Source organism: Durio zibethinus, chromosome 5 (assembly GCF_047325235.1).
Source record: "Durio zibethinus cultivar Kanyao isolate XHJ-2024 chromosome 5, ASM4732523v1, whole genome shotgun sequence".
Taxonomy (NCBI): domain Eukaryota; kingdom Viridiplantae; phylum Streptophyta; class Magnoliopsida; order Malvales; family Malvaceae; genus Durio; species Durio zibethinus.
Window position 1 is genome coordinate 2,627,838 of NC_143166.1, and position 16,159 is coordinate 2,643,996.

General features: G+C 34.3%; 3 protein-coding genes across 3 annotated transcripts; 2 read left to right on the forward strand and 1 right to left on the reverse strand.

Annotated features, from left to right (window-relative positions):
• Nucleotides 1-1,445: 1,445 nt before the first annotated feature.
• LOC111282595 (glutamate receptor 3.4-like) lies at nucleotides 1,446-6,801 on the forward strand. Its single transcript, XM_022870744.2, has 7 exons — nucleotides 1,446-1,513; nucleotides 1,969-2,385; nucleotides 3,346-4,694; nucleotides 4,857-5,134; nucleotides 5,468-5,499; nucleotides 5,612-6,021; nucleotides 6,125-6,801. Exons 2-7 carry the CDS (start codon nucleotides 2,085-2,087, stop codon nucleotides 6,584-6,586), a joined length of 2,832 nt encoding a protein of 943 aa, XP_022726479.1. The 5' UTR covers nucleotides 1,446-1,513; nucleotides 1,969-2,084; the 3' UTR covers nucleotides 6,587-6,801.
• A 951-nt stretch (nucleotides 6,802-7,752) lies between these two features.
• Nucleotides 7,753-8,579, forward strand: LOC111286946 (uncharacterized). The gene is made up of 2 exons (XM_022877080.2): nucleotides 7,753-8,195; nucleotides 8,278-8,579. The coding sequence occupies exons 1-2, from the start codon at nucleotides 7,872-7,874 to the stop codon at nucleotides 8,452-8,454; spliced, it is 501 nt and encodes a 166-aa protein (XP_022732815.1). The 5' UTR covers nucleotides 7,753-7,871; the 3' UTR covers nucleotides 8,455-8,579.
• A 1,302-nt stretch (nucleotides 8,580-9,881) lies between these two features.
• Nucleotides 9,882-15,540, reverse strand: LOC111286944 (homeobox-leucine zipper protein HDG2-like). The gene is made up of 13 exons (XM_089760570.1): nucleotides 15,130-15,540; nucleotides 14,693-15,031; nucleotides 13,817-14,083; nucleotides 13,542-13,659; nucleotides 13,207-13,395; nucleotides 12,644-13,066; nucleotides 12,442-12,543; nucleotides 12,124-12,324; nucleotides 11,843-12,017; nucleotides 11,489-11,760; nucleotides 11,245-11,340; nucleotides 10,778-11,171; nucleotides 9,882-10,317 (listed from the first exon to the last, which is right to left on the reverse strand). The coding sequence occupies exons 2-12, from the start codon at nucleotides 14,737-14,739 to the stop codon at nucleotides 10,806-10,808; spliced, it is 2,256 nt and encodes a 751-aa protein (XP_089616696.1). The 5' UTR covers nucleotides 14,740-15,031; nucleotides 15,130-15,540; the 3' UTR covers nucleotides 9,882-10,317; nucleotides 10,778-10,805.
• Nucleotides 15,541-16,159: the final 619 nt, after the last annotated feature.

Below are 16,159 nucleotides of genomic sequence, written 5' to 3' on the forward strand. Positions count from 1 at the left end.
AAATTCATATAAAATCTAAAAATATCTTTAAAATGTAAAAAAGGGTAAATTTCACAATTTACCATCTATGATTTATAATGTTTCCATTTACACTTAGTGACAAATTTTTTTTATTTTTAATTTTGTGATTTATTTTTATTAACAAAGAAGGTAACAACGTAAAAAATCAATCAAATTTTAATAAAATTATAAAATTATCTTCATTTTTATTTTTAATATTGATATCCCCTTCTAATAATGAAAGTAGATTTCAGGGTTATAAATGAAAAAAAAAAATCATAGAAGATGTAAGTAAAAAAAAAAAACATTTTTCCCCTTAAAAAAGATCCCATTTAGTCAATTTTATTTTCAGTCAATATATTTTTTTTTAATTTATGCAAAAATTCCCACCCAAACACCTCAAAACCCCACATGTTTCACACAATTAAAAGTTTGGACCCACCAGAGCCCCCACAAAATAATCACAATTATTTTCTTTTCAATTATTATTTTTTTTTATGAAAAAAACTTGGCTAGATTTTGATTGGCCAATGGGAAGCCCCCCTAAAAAATAGATCATCCAATCAATTGCAGCCAATACCGGAGTAAAATATTTTTACCTTGATTTTTTTCGTTGGGGGATTACAATTAAATTGGACCACTCAATAATGAAAGGGATAAACTTATTACTAGAATCAATCATTTTTTAAAGTTTTTTTAATTTCTTCTTTCAAAAAAAAATGAAAAAGCATAAAATATAACTATTCGAATAATCTGTGTAACACATTTTTTTTTTTTACTTTTAAACCCTTATTTCTATTTTTCATATTTAAAAAAAAAGGAAAAAGCTTATTTTATAAACAAGATCTTCGACTATTAAAGATTGAATTTTTAACTTCTAAGTCGATTAACGTTCAAATGAATTGACATAAAATTATTATTAATATTTGAAGATTGTAAATTTTAAAAAATTTATACACGTAATATTAAAAAATAAAGTAAAAATTTCAAAAAAATATTTAATTTGGAAAATTAAGATTTAAAATTTACTAATTATTGAAAAAAAATTTGTAAATCCAATACTGAAACAAAATAATCTCTCTTCACCTAAAATTTTAATTATAAAAAAAATATCAATCATACGATCAGATGAGGTTTACAGCCATGGCCTGACGTGAACCACTGATGTTAATCAATATTATGTATCATACTCATAATAATTTTACTTTTATAAAGAATTCAACAAAAAGCTTTAACTGTAACTAGAAGTAGACAAAAGGCTAAGACTAATAAATAAATAAAAGAAAAAGGAAAGGCTTGGAATTTGCAAGGTGGAGCTGCCAGCCGGGGACACAGAAATTAATAAAATGGGACAGCCAGGCAGGGAATCATATGCCTTGCTTAAGCCTGTAACACTGTTGTGAAGCTTTGAGTATATGAACTGTCAAGTTGTTTCAACTGAACACATCCTACTTGGCTGTTCAAAATCCCTTACCCCAAATTTTTTAAAGCCTTTAAGAACACTTTCGTCAAGGTGATGCAACCAGCAATATCTGCTTCCCTTTTTTATATTGTTTTTCTTTGCTCATTAGCTTTGCATGTAGAGGTTTTCCCTGACAGTTTGAGCACTTGTATATTATTAAATTCTACTGTTTTCTTTTCATCATCGACGAGACAAAGCCAATATAGTAAAATTATGTTAAACCTAAGTTTTGTTTTTATGAATATACCTTGGTTTTATTAATATTTTTGGCTGTCTAACAAACCATGGCATGTGGGCTTTGAACCCTGTAAGTGTTAAAAAGCTTGGGTTTTTTTGGATTTTTTTGGTTAGTCATTTGGAGTCTGGGAAAAAAGCCTACAGCCGTTCTTTTCACCCTTGTTTTTATTGACAATTTTAGTAAAACCCCATGTTGGTTTCATCCTCAGAATTGTATGAATTTCTTCTTGATTCCTGCTGTTCATGTTTTTGCTTACGTTTGTTGGCAGCTGGTGCTTGGTATCTTGAGTTCATGATAATTTGAGGCAGAAAATAGTTGGTCTGGTTTCAACTACAAGTATTTGTTTTGGAAGCCATCGAAGAGGACTTGTTGATTTCAAGATTCATGACAAGAACTTTGATTTTGTTGAGTCTTTGGTTCTTGTGGGTCCCTTTAGGAGTTGTCTGCAGTACTGGAAATGCATCAGTTTCCTCAGGGTCTTCTTCTTCGTCATCTTCTTTGAAGCCAAACGTTATAAAAATTGGATCTCTGTTCACGTTGAATTCAGTTATTGGTGGAGCAGCAAAGCCAGCACTTCAAGCTGCTATTGATGATGTCAACTCTGATCCAAGCATTCTTCATGGGATAGAATTGAAACTTCTTTTGTTTGATACAAATTGCAGTGGATTTATTGGAACCATGGCAGGTATTTTCTTGTACCCTGCAATTTGAATCGATCTTCAACAAGTTTTTGTCTGTTGACATTCCTGAATAGAATGCATCTTTTAAGAAATTAAACCGAACTGTTTTTAGACAGAAAATCAGTATCTTCTAACGGGTGAAGTTGTGATAATGAAACCAATGGCTCTTTTCTTTGTGTTGGGTATCTTTCTGCTTTTCCTTTTCCATTTGATGGTATATTCAGAATCAATGTCAAGCAATGCTACGATTAGAAGGGCAAGGCTTTAGGTTGTATGTGCCTTATCTGATGCCATTTTTTACAGTATTAACTTCAATATAATCGCTAATGTTTCTTAAGGATTGTAGTTGTTATGACATATAGCGGACTTTGCTTGTCCTCGAACTCCATTAATTTGCATTAATAGCTTAAATTACAAATTAGGCTGTGTGCTGTTGTCTTGATCTCAAGAGAGATGTATATAGTAATTTCTTGAGAGTATGAGCATTGGGTAAGAGTACCTTTTTGTCTGTTACATTTGGTTCAGTTGATCTCCTGCTCAAGTGCTCTAATCTATATGCTTATGTTTATTCAACAATGTTAATTTTTGTATGTTGCAAATCTGCAGTTACATTTTGTGCCTCCAAAAAGTCTGATAAGTTGTGGCTATTGTAATTTAGAAATCTATTAGGTCACTGCTAATTTTTTTAATAACTTCTTTTGATAGTGATTACATCAGAAACTACTTCCCCTGGCATAGTGCCACGCCAGGAACAAACATTATTTAACTCACAATCTAGATGAATCGGAGATCTGCAAACCTATTTGCTTTCCTTTTTACTAGGGAACAACACAATGCACTGGTATCTAATACCTAGTACAATTTGCATTGTTGCATATGTAAGTGTCCTGCAAAATAGAATGGCTGAAAAATACTAAAATCAGCTAGAAACATAACAATTTAATCTGTTGTCCTTGTTTGTGTAGCTTTGCAGCTGATGGAAAGTGATATTGTTGTTGCAATTGGTCCACAATCTTCTGGAATAGCTCATGTCATCTCCCATGTTGTTAATGAGCTTCATGTCCCTCTTCTCTCATTTGGAGCTACAGATCCCACTCTTTCTTCCCTGCAGTACCCATATTTCCTCCGTACTACACACAGCGACTACTTCCAGATGCATGCAATTGCTGATGTAGTTGACTATTATACCTGGAGAGAGGTAATAGCAATATTTGTTGATGATGATTATGGAAGAAGTGGGATTTCTGTTTTGGGTGATGCCCTTGCCAAGAAACGTGCCAAGATTTCTTATAAGGCCGCCTTCAGCCCTGGAGACCCCCAAAATAAGATCAAGGACTTACTAGTTGAGGTCAACCTGATGGAGTCACGAGTTTTTGTAGTTCATGTTACTCCTGACACCGGTTTAAGTATCTTTTCTGCTGCCAAGGCTCTTAATATGATGGGTGGTGGCTATGTTTGGATTGCTACAGATTGGCTTCCTTCATACTTAGATTCAATGGAAGCAGTTGATCCTGACACAATGAATATCTTGCAAGGGGTTATTGCTCTCCGCCATTACACCCCGGATACTTATCTCAAAAAGAGATTTAGGTCTAGGTGGAACAACCTAAAATATAAGAGAAGTGCAGGTCCTGCAGGTTTCAATTCTTATGCACTTTATGCTTATGATTCTGTTTGGTTGGCTGCACATGCCCTTGACTTTTTTCTCAAAGAAGGTGGAAATTTATCTTTCTCTTATGACCCAAATTTGCATGATACAAATGGCAGCATGCTGCACCTAGAATCACTTCGTGTGTTTAATGGAGGTGAGCAACTTCTGCAGACACTTCTTAGGATGAACTTCACTGGTCTGAGCGGTCAGATTCACTATACTCCGGATAAACATTTAGTTCATCCAGCATATGATGTTCTTAATGTTGTTGGAACCGGAACTCGAAGAATTGGTTATTGGTCAAATTATTCTCATCTCTCAATTGTTCCCCCAGAGAGCATGTATACAAAGCCTCCCAATATCTCTACTGGCAGCCAACATCTTTACAGTGTAATATGGCCTGGTGAAAATACTGTAAGACCAAGGGGATGGGTATTCCCTAACAATGGGCAGCCACTGCAAATTGCTGTACCCAACCGAGTAGGCTATAAAGTGTTTGTGTCGAAAGACAACAGTCCTCAGGGTGTAAAAGGATACTGCATTGATGTCTTTGAAGCTGCAATAAGCTTGCTTCCATATGCTGTTCCTCACAGATATATGTTAGTTGGAGATGGTAAAAGAAATCCCATCTATAATGACCTCATTAACCAGGTTGCCCAAAATGTGAGTATCAGCTTTAATTTTGTTTTATTGTTAACTGGTGTAGCTTAGCTGGTAGTCCTTTGGATTATGTTATCTGATTTTGTGGGATGGTTTGGGGCTTTCATTTCCCTGCTCAATATTGAGGTGCTAGTAACTATTTTGACTTGCTCCTTTCCTATTTAGAAATATGATGCAGCTGTTGGAGATATTACCATTGTTACGAACAGGACAAAAATTGTAGATTTTACACAGCCTTTTATGGAATCTGGACTTGTTGTTGTTGCACCAGTCAAAGAGGAAAAGTCAAATCCTTGGGCATTCCTCAAGCCATTTACTAAAGAAATGTGGCTTGTTACTGCTGCATTCTTTCTTCTTGTGGGATTTGTAGTGTGGATTCTTGAGCACCGGTTAAATCATGAATTTCGTGGTCCTCCCAGCCAACAACTTATGACAATTTTTTGGTTAGTCCATTTAATATATGGCTGCTATATATTTAATTGGAAGATAATGGGTGCATTTGTCATCCCTTGACACGTTAGATCTAACCTATAAAGTACAATGTCATGTTGCAAAAACCATGGTGCTATAGAGCATAATCAAGCTGAAATCTTTATGAGAGTAAGCTTTTTAACTCTGCATTGTGTGTCATGGTTCCATACATGTTAGCTGGGGCTGGAACCCGAGGCTCTGGTTCATAATGAAATTTGCATGGTCAGTGCAATTAGAGATCTTTCTTATTAACTCACTAGAAGAATATAGTAGTAATTATATTGATTTTTTTTTCCTAATTTCAGGTTTAGCTTCTCGACAATGTTTTTCTCGCACAGTAAGTAAATCATTGTAGTCCCTTATGGCTTCTGTTTATGTTATTATATGTAATGCTTCAGGAAATCCAGGCTAGAAACTCATAAAATCTTTCATGCTTTGACTTGGTACAGGGGAAAACACCGTGAGCACTTTGGGACGTTTGGTGCTGATCATATGGCTATTTGTAGTTCTGATTATCAATTCAAGCTATACTGCTAGTTTGACATCGATACTTACTGTGCAACAGCTGACATCTGGGATTCATGGGATTGATAGCTTGATCTCAAGTACTGAGCCTATTGGAATCCAAGATGGTTCGTTTTCATTTAACTATTTGATCGACGAGCTTAATATAGCAGAATCTAGGTTAGTTAAGTTAAAAAATCCTGAAGATTATCTCAGAGCCCTTACTCTTGGACCGAATAAGGGTGGTGTAGCTGCTATTGTTGATGAGCTTCCTTATGTTGAGCTCTTCTTATCCAACACCAATTGTTTATACAGGACAGTGGGGCAAGAATTTACAAAGAGCGGATGGGGCTTTGTAAGTATCAACATTGAACCTTCTAGGCTGATGTATGGCATTGCAACTCTAATTTTCTTTTCCTACATATGATCATGGTGGTGATTTTTTTTCCTGGTTTCAGGCTTTCCAAAGGGACTCCCCACTCGCAGCTGATCTGTCGACTGCTATCCTTCAACTCTCCGAAAATGGTGATCTCCAAAAGATCCATGATAAGTGGCTGACACACAGCGATTGCTCAATGCAAATCAATCAAATCGATGAAAACCAACTCTCCCTAAGCAGCTTTTGGGGCCTATTCCTCATTTGTGGCACTGCATGCGTCTTGGCTCTCATTGTGTTCTGCTATAGAGTCTGTACTCAGTACCGCAGATATAGCCCCGAAGACGTAGAAGGGGAGGTCGAGCAGATCGAACCATCTACGTCATCAAGGCGCTCCTCCATCAGCTCAACAAGTAAGAAAATAATGGACTTTATAGATAGGAAAGAAGCAGAGATCAAGGAGAAACTGAAGAGAAAGAACAGTAATGATAACAAACAACAGACCAAGCACAGCTCAGATGGACAAGCAAGTTCACCTGCATAAACAGAAACATTTTGTTTTGGTCTCCATTGGATCTTCCTTTCTCTGATCTGTTGCATATAGAATCTATACAAATACAAATTCATGTATCCAATGTATTTGCTCCACTGCTTTCAAGTGGAGACATAGGTCCCTAGGTTTGTATTGTTCTCAATTTTCGTACCCTTTTTTTTGTAGGATTAAAAGAACAAAAATGAGAAATTGTTAGCTTGTCCTAAGCCAATCTGTATCATACAACGTCATACTCGTGTTGGAATAAAATAAAAAAAGAAATGTAATGTTCATTTCATTAGAGGAGGGGAAGGGAGCTTTCGAAATCATAGCCACGTATCAGTTTTCGCTCTAACATTTCTTTACGGATCGGTTATGTAAGTAGATTTATTTACGTTGAATTTAGTGAATTTATTAATTTTTTTTTTTTTTTGTCTCTCAACGAAATTGAATTCAGAAAACAAAAAATGAATACAATATCTTTACCACGGGAATCAACCATTTGTCGATTTGATAGTTTTTTTTTTATCCAACCCAAATTACATTTCATTATAATAAAAACAATATTTTTTTTATTCAGATTAAAAATATAATCGATCAAATTTAAATTGATATAATATTAAATTTTAGCTCGATTTAAAATTTAAAATTTAAAATTTAAAATTTAATTTAAATTTGATCTAATTTTATTTTTTTAATTTAAATTTGATTCAAGATAAACATCAAATTATTTAAGTTCATTAGATTAAGTTCGATTAATGTATAAAAATAAATTTAATTTTTATATTTGATAAAAATTTAATTATTTGTGTTTGAACTTAAACTCGAATTTAAATTCGAAATTTTTTATTAATTAAAATAATTAAAATATTAAATTTTGATTATATTCACGAACTATTCGAATCGAATATAAAAATATTTAAATTCAACTTAATTGATAAATTGATCGACTTGAACTAAATAAAAAAATAATTAAATCAAATTTAAATTTTATTTAACTCGAATTCAAATAATTTACTAATATTAATATATCATTTATACTTTTATTTTACACATGGAATGATTCGAAGAAAGTGGCCGCTTTGTAAATAAGAAAAAGTGACAAGGACAAAAGTAACAATTCACAAAACCTTTGCATCAGCTTTAAAGATTATCGGGGGACAGGGGACAGGGGGCAGTGAGCACAAATCTAAAGCAGCGTGCAGTCGACCATTTCAAACCTCGTAAACATTTCAGAAACTGAGATCCAAAATCCCCATTTTTCTTCTTCCTAGAAACAGAGCCCAATTTGAAAGAAATGGGAATGCTATGCAAGGTGGTTGATACGCTGCTGTTAGTGGCGTTTGTGGTGATGTTGTTAGCGGGGCCTTTAATCGACGCGCAATTGGTTTTGCCAGAGACCACCTTCCCGGACTTGCTCATCCATCTGAAGCAACGATACGCCGAGGAATACCAAGATTATTTGGTGGTGGAAAAGCCCCATTTCTTTGTGGCCCTGGTCTGGCTGGAGCTGGTTTTCCAGTGGCCTCTCGTTTTACTTAACATTTATGGAATTCTGGCATCCAAGCCTTGGTTCAACACCACTTGCCTCATCTATGGTGCCTCTGTCATTACCGCCATGGTAAATTTCAAAATCAAAATTTTAATCTTTTTTGTCACTTAAATATTTTATGCTTAATTTGTTAATTTTGTGCCAAATTCAGACTGCTTTATTGGGGGAGCTCGTGGGATCTGGGAAGGGGTCAGATAAATTGTTGAAGATGTACTCCCCTTTCATGGCGCTTGGTGTTTTGGCCTTGCTGCGAGGGCTGGTTCCACAATCTGGCGAGGCTCAAACCATTGGCCAAGGACCTGCACTAGCTAGGAAGAAGAAGGCTTGAGTTGAGATTAATACAAAACCATCTTCTGGAATTTTTGTAATCCTTGTCATATTTTTAATGTTTTTGTTTGTTTATTATTTCCTGATTATGAGTTCTAATGATTATTTCCTGATTAGTGCATTTAATTTTAAGAACAATCGTTAGAAGAAAATAGTACATTCCAAAACAATGGTCAATAGCTCAATGGTACATGTATTACATAAGAAAAGGCATTTCATTCATAATTTTTTTACAATAATATTATAATAATTCAATCATATTAAAGAACTATATAGGAGTTTATCACTTATAAATATGAGTTTTGATATATTTTATATAATTATGAATTATAATTGATTAATTTTATTACGATAATTAAGAATTGTGTGCAAAACTTACAACACTTTAACAAGTTAAGAATAAAAGTTTATTCGAGTTGAATCCAATTAATACAGTAAAAAGTTTGAGTTCGATTTGAAATAAAAATTAAATGATTCGAGCTTGTTCGATTAAATTTGTTTAATAAAAATAAATTTAATTTTTATATTTAATTTAAAGTTTGATTTTGTGTTCGAATTTGAGTTTGAGCTCGAATTTGAACTCGAATTGATATATATATATATATATATATATGGGTAAAATAATAATTTTTCAAATAAAATGATAAATATATTTTAAAAATTTAAGTTTGCGAACTACTTAAGTCGAACATTAAAATATTCAAATACGACTCATTCAATAAGTTGAGTTATTCAAATTTGAACTTCACTCAATAATAAATAAATTAAATTTGAGTTTTGATCGAATTAAATCTGAGTAATTTAGGAGAGCAGTGTATAGTTACATACTTAGTTAAAGGGATTAATGAATAGAGCAAAACAAAAGGAAAAACATGAAATTAATGTTTAAGATAGTTCTCTTTATGGCAATAGGGAATTATACATCAAACAACATAAAATCATGTTCCTTTTCTTATAGTAGGCATACAACAAAAAAAAACCCTATGACATCTTTGCATTTATGTGTTGAGAACATTAATATGCATTCATATGATCCCAACATCTGATCCACAGACCACACATATCAAGGATGGGATTAGGAATCTTCTTTCATACTAAATATTTTCATGGTTCTTATAAATGTATATTTAAAGTAAATTGCCTTGTTAGTCCATTATTTTTTGTACTATTTTATTTTTATTTGTAAGTTAAAAATTTTTATTTGTTTCATTTACAATCTTTTAAATTTATTTCAAATTATGTGTATATGTTCACCTAAGTGTCATATAGTCAATTTTTACAGATATAATAATACTCGTATTGCATATTTTATTTATACATATATATTTAATAATATTATTTTTTATCTCATTAAATTAGTTTCAATAAATTAAATTTCCTTCTAAAATATATTTTTACAAACAAAATTATTATAAATGCTAAAATTTTAAAATGATGCATTTTAAAATACTTCCATTTCGAATTTTTTTAAAATTTTAAATTTCTCCATAGAAATGCATTCAAAGGGAAGAAGGAAAAAAAAGAACTAAAATCACATTACTTGTACAAAACTCTAAAACCCTAAACATAAAGCTAAAACCATTTTACAACAAAGCTTTCTATAAAGTTCTTTGCATTCACTTTGGTTTTTTTTTTTAATAATTTATTGGGGAAGTCAATTCCCGAACCTCTAACTCTTGAACGCTTGATGAATTTTTGCTTGGGCCAGTTAATTTTCTTGGTCCCCAAACAAAGGTCAACATGTCAAAGAGGATCATGCAAGGTGCGCTCTTGACTTCACCCCATCTTCTATGGTTCCAGAATTCATCATCACCATTGTTCTTAAATTTAATTGCCTTCCCTTTTTTCCTCCTTCTGTTAGTCACTGCATCAAACAAAATAGGGGCAATGTTAGATGATCAATATCTTGAAATCTATTTGAGAAATAGATATATGAAATAATCTCCAATTCATGGAAAAAAATGCTTAGGAATGGCTAAAATGATTCAATGAAAAAGAAAGACGTGTTAACCTCGCACAATACTGTTGTCTTTGATTCAACGATAAATGCATGTATTTTCGTTCAGATTCAAATTTCTTTACTCCAAATTAAGAAAAAAAAGGGGTTAAACTTCTTTTGAAGTGTCAAAATCCGAAATAAAATATGTTATATTTGACAGCTTAGAAAATAGTGATCATAAATCGTGTATTTCAAAGATGACTCAAACAAGAGGTTATTAGCTGGACTCGAACTCAAAACCATTCACCTCAAGGAGAACGATCCTATCAATTGAGCCAACCTCTCGTTGGTGGGTGTAAAAACTTCAAAGTTTGTGTTAACATACCTGACTAGCTACATAAAGCTGTGGCAGTTCATGCGTTTTCAAATGAGAGAGAAGCCTTTATCCTTTCAACGGTGCATGTGATCAAATTGTTAACTGTTGCAACTGATCCAAGAGAAAGTTTTGCGGTAGGAACAGAGTCAACCAAAATCTGAAATGCAACAGTTAGAAGAGATCCACCAGACCCGTTATCAGCAAAGCCTCCTACACTCGATGTAGTTCCATCGGGCAGAATAGCAAAACCTGAGGGAAGAAGGGCCACATAGTCCGGGTCACCTCCAATTAGGACTACATTCATTGCAGCAATATCAACAGGAGCATAGATTACAAAAGAGGCCGTCGGATCAGTGCAACTCTCTTGTAAAATTAGCATGTTGCTTTGGCTTGAATTTGTACTCTGTACAAATTTATTTCATAAACACCCACAATTTTGATAAATCAACAAAATCACGTTGGTTTGCGCTACTTACATTTACTTGAAGTAGTGAAACACAATTGCCTGTATCCCGACCATTAACAATATGTGCCATTTCTTGGACAACTCCACCATTTGAAAGAATATCCCACTGTATTTAGGAAAGACCAAGTTGTAGGATGATTATTTCATTTGACAATATTAAACACTAAAGACATCACAAAAGTCTAGAGGCTTTGATCAATTGATAAGTTAAATTTCAGCCATCATAATACAGTTGTTTAAAAGCTTTGACATACCTCACTTCGAGAAGTTTCATCTCGGAGGAAATCGAATACCTTCTTTGGTGAAACAGGAAGCCAAAAGGAAGTTGCAGCACTTAGCACAATCCCAGGAGGCCTACCTGGATCGTCTACGCTCTTTCTGGTCATGACCCTTACATCATCAGCCCCAGTTCCGGATAATGTTGTCCATGTGTGAGCTGTGGAGGCACCTACTCCAGCACAGAAACTTATTACCATTCGCTCAGCTAACTTCAGCATACTCTTTTTCCCATCTTGATTTGTTATGACTGACCAAATTTCAAAATATTTCAACATCAGAATTGGAGAAGATTAACAACTGGAATTTAATATTTGTAGTACTATCATTACCCCCAACATCAACAGTGGGAATGTTAGCAGCCATGACACTTGCAAGCCTCTCACACTGTCGATCTAAAGTAGCTAGCCATCGTCTTGCTCCGAAAGCCTGGCCGGAACTTACCAGCTGCTTGTACAGACTGTGAACACCTCTATCATCCACTTCTACATGCTCAACCCACGTAACCTATGTTGCATAAAGCCATTAGTTGAGCTAGAACGATAGGATTGGAAATGCCATATAGTAAAAAGCACATATTATTACTATGATCATTTGAATATAATTGTTTTACCTTTGAGTACCCGTTTGGCATTTCTTGAATTAAACATCCAGATGGCCTTATCCTGCATCTCACTGTTGGATTAGGGCGTAAATTATCCAAGGAAACATCAACCACAGCCCAAGTTCCCTCTGCATGCTGTTTGCAATATCTTACATAATAACTCTCACGAGTGGGAACAAGAGGTGAAGGAACTTGAAATTCAGCTGTCATCTGAGAAATTAAAATAATACAGAAAATGTCACAAAAATATTAAATCTACCAACACAGAATAAAGTAGGAAGGATATATTAAACAATTTCTCAAAGGTAATATGGAATTCCATGTTACCACTTGAAGGGCTCCATTATAATTCCCTGCTATTCCAGTTGATAGAACATCCAAAGTCGAAGCTTTTGAAACTATTCCCGAAAACAAACTTGACCATTGGTGCTGAATTTCAAAACAGAAACCCAAAAATTAGCTCTTGCCTTGCTTGCTGACTTGTTCAATTTTCAGGGTATTGATGATGGATAATATTATAAAAGCTTACCACATCCATAAGAATCTCGACAAGGTTAATGTGGTTCATGATTACAACAGCAGTTTCTCTTGAAGCTTCGCTTTTGAAGCCCGCAGGTTTTGGCCCAATACCTCTAGGAAACGTTCTAATGTACTCTTCCTCATTAAGCATCGAGGTTGTGGCATCAAGTGTGGTCATCCATAAGGGTTCACCCATCTGAGCCATTCTAACTAGTTCCTCCATAGCTGCCACTGCAAGCTCAATAATGATTGGCTTATCAGTCTCAGTAGGTGTATTGATCGACCTAGGGAGTTCCCCAGCACCATACATCTCTCCATTGCCAGGTTGTGCACCGAAATCAAGTGGTCGAGGAGGCATAGGAGAAGAAAGAAGAGGATAGTTCACCACTGGCCTGCCAACATACTTTGCAGCTATTGCTGATATACGATCAATCTGCATGGTGATCAAAAACAATAATTACCAATAATAGAACCCTTTAAAAGTTATTAGTTAGAATTTTTATAAAGGAAAAAAGATTATACTCTTATCTACATAAACCAATAGCAATTAAAGTTGGAATAATTATTTGATACCTCTTCTCTTAGTCGAGCATTTTCAAGTCTGAGATGGTGTTCATCAAAGGACAATTGTCCTAGAGCAGTAGGACCTCCACAATTTGGGCATGAAGCTGTGCTAAGAGCTTCCCTGTACTTCACATTATCAGCCCTTAGCTTTTCGTTCTCAGCTCGAAGCTCTGTGTTCTCGTGGCGCTCATGCTGGTTCTATAGATGAAAAGCATTGAAATTTAAATAGAAATGAGCCAAGCTGCTATCATGGTCCAGTTCCAGTGAGCTCTTTCAGGTTCTTAGATATTGGTAAATTCAAACCAAAAGGCTTAAGTTAAGGGCAAATGAAACGTTTGTTATACCTTCATTTGGGTGCGCTTGTTTTGGAACCAAAACTTCACTTGCAATGGCTCTAACCCTAACTCACGCCCAAGTTCCTTCCTTTGCTTGTCATCTGGGTGCGGACACTCCTTGAAGAATCTATCAACAAAGTACAAATTTTTCAAAGAAAGAAGCTTTTCAGCTTAAACACAATAAAAAATGAAGTATTACTGTGAAGCTTTTCAGCTTAAAGACAATAAAAAATGAAGTATTATTGTTGAATAGATGTGTTTTGATTAATAGTTTTTTATCTTACGCCTCCATTTCTTGGATCTGATGCTGGGTATGGCGATGGTAACGCTTCTTTTTGGGACGAGGATCTTGATCATCCCCAGAGGCACCTTCATGATTCTCGCTACCAGATTTGGTTGTACTGTCGAATTCCTCATCTCTCATTCGAGCAATTTCACTTTCAGATGTGTTTTGGGTCATCTCAAGCGGGGGGAGTTGACCTTCCATCATATTGTTAGGCTGGAACATTGTCTGCAGATCTTCAAGATTCCGAAGCTCATGATTTTTCAATCTAACAATCAGAATGGAAAATTTTCCCACTCAAAAACAAACTCATCTCCCGAATATGGAAAAAAACACAAAGAAAATCTTATCTGATCAACTTTAAAAAAATGGTAGGCAAAAACCAAAGGGGAAACAAAAAAAACATTTGAAATTTGAGTGTACGGGTATTTTATAAATAGTAGACTAGATTTATATGTGAGAAAAGCAAGTTATGCCAGTAATTTGACTTCATAGGAGTGTTTTTTTTTTTTTTTTTTTCTCTTTTTCTCTTTTTCTCTTTTTCTCTGTTCAGTGCTAAAGGCTTTACGCGTTTCTCACATACCGAGAAGGATTCTGCTCGGAAGAGCCAAAAAAGTCCACACAAAGACCAAAATCACTCCAAAAAACACATTTTTTTGGGTTCCAAAGCAGTGGAAAAGGAGAGAAGAAAGATCTTTTGTTTAGTTTGGAGTGTAAAATGGTAATATGGGAAAAGACCCATTAATCTATTGGGGCCAAAGAATGTTAAAAGGAGAGATTAATCACAAAATGAAAACTGAAATCATCCCAAGAACCCTCAGAAAGCATAGATTTAATACGGTAGAGATTGGATGCAAGAGAGAACTCGAGTTCTAACCTGACCAAGGGTAAGTCCTGATGAGGATGTTCGAAAACAATAAACATTAACCCCGTTTCCACTGATCATCGAAGGCATATTTCTTGCCGGAATCATTATTCCGGCTGGCATATTTCGGAATCCCAAAAGCTCTAAGCAATATAAGTACTGTCCTTTGATTTGAGTTGAGACCCCTTAGAGATTGATATATATGTTCTCCTTTAGATTTTCTAACAATGAGAGACAAAGCTGACTCTGGTTTTTCTTGGCAGCTGAAAGATTCTTTCTCTGATCGTTCTCTCCTTCGGTTAATATATAGTATATTTATCCTTGAAGAATATCTCTTCGGCTTTGCCTTGCCTGCATCATTTGAGAACACAAACGCAAGATAAACGAGATACTAAAAAAAATAGAAGTTTGAGTTCAAAAGGTTGGGAAAATAGAACGATATACCGTACCAAAACTTGGTTGCATAGATATTTCTGACCTAACAAAGAAGAACCCTAGAAAAGCCCCTGGAAGAAGAGCGGTTTGGGATCTGTTTATGATTAAAAAAAAAAAAACTCGTTGCCAGTAAACCACTAAAGGCTGCCGTGAAAGAGGTAAAGCAGGAGGTTTTGGTCTGAGCTTTAATGGTATAAGAAGTTGGGGTTGCGATTGCAGAAAGAGATGGGGTCAAGCAACAAAGTGACAGATATAAAGAAGAAGAAGAAAGAGAGAAAGGAAGGAGACGAGGGAACAGATGAAGCAATTTGTGGCAGCGAAGAGTTATTGCAGAGCGTATTGAAAGGGTGCAATTGCATTTAATGGAGGGAAGCTGTAAATGCTATCGAGAGAGAAAGAGAATTTGGTGTTTAAAGTTAATCTTCTTCCATCTAAAGCTACAGGAATTTTTTTTGTATGGTGCAATGCAACGAATGACGGCTACCAAACTTCATAAATTTTTTCACACTCCTTCTAAATTCTATTATGAAGCAGCTTTAATTTTATGTTATCATTTTATATTGTGAAAATGTCTTTCTTTCATTAAATCAAACATATTTTATGATTAAGGCTTTGGATAATTTCAATAATAATATTGATTCTTCCAATTCATTTATTAGGGTTGAAAAAATCGTAAGATTTACATTAGTATTAAATGGAGTATCTTATATATATATATATATATATATATCAAATGAATCAAAATAAATGCAAATCTATATCTATATCTATATCAATATATATTAAATATTATGCATGAAATTTTATTAATGTCTAAAAAAAATCTATATCAATCCCATAAGGAAAATGCTAATTAAGAAATATCTCATCAGCTGCATCTGCATCAATGGATGTTTATTATATGCAGCAGAATTTTTTTGAGAAAATCACTTCTATTTGTTTCCTTTTGACAATGATTTTAAATAAAAAATGCAAGTAAGAGAAGAAAGGGATGGTGTTTAAATGAAGTGATAAGAAAAAAAAAATTTTTAAGATAAGAAAATT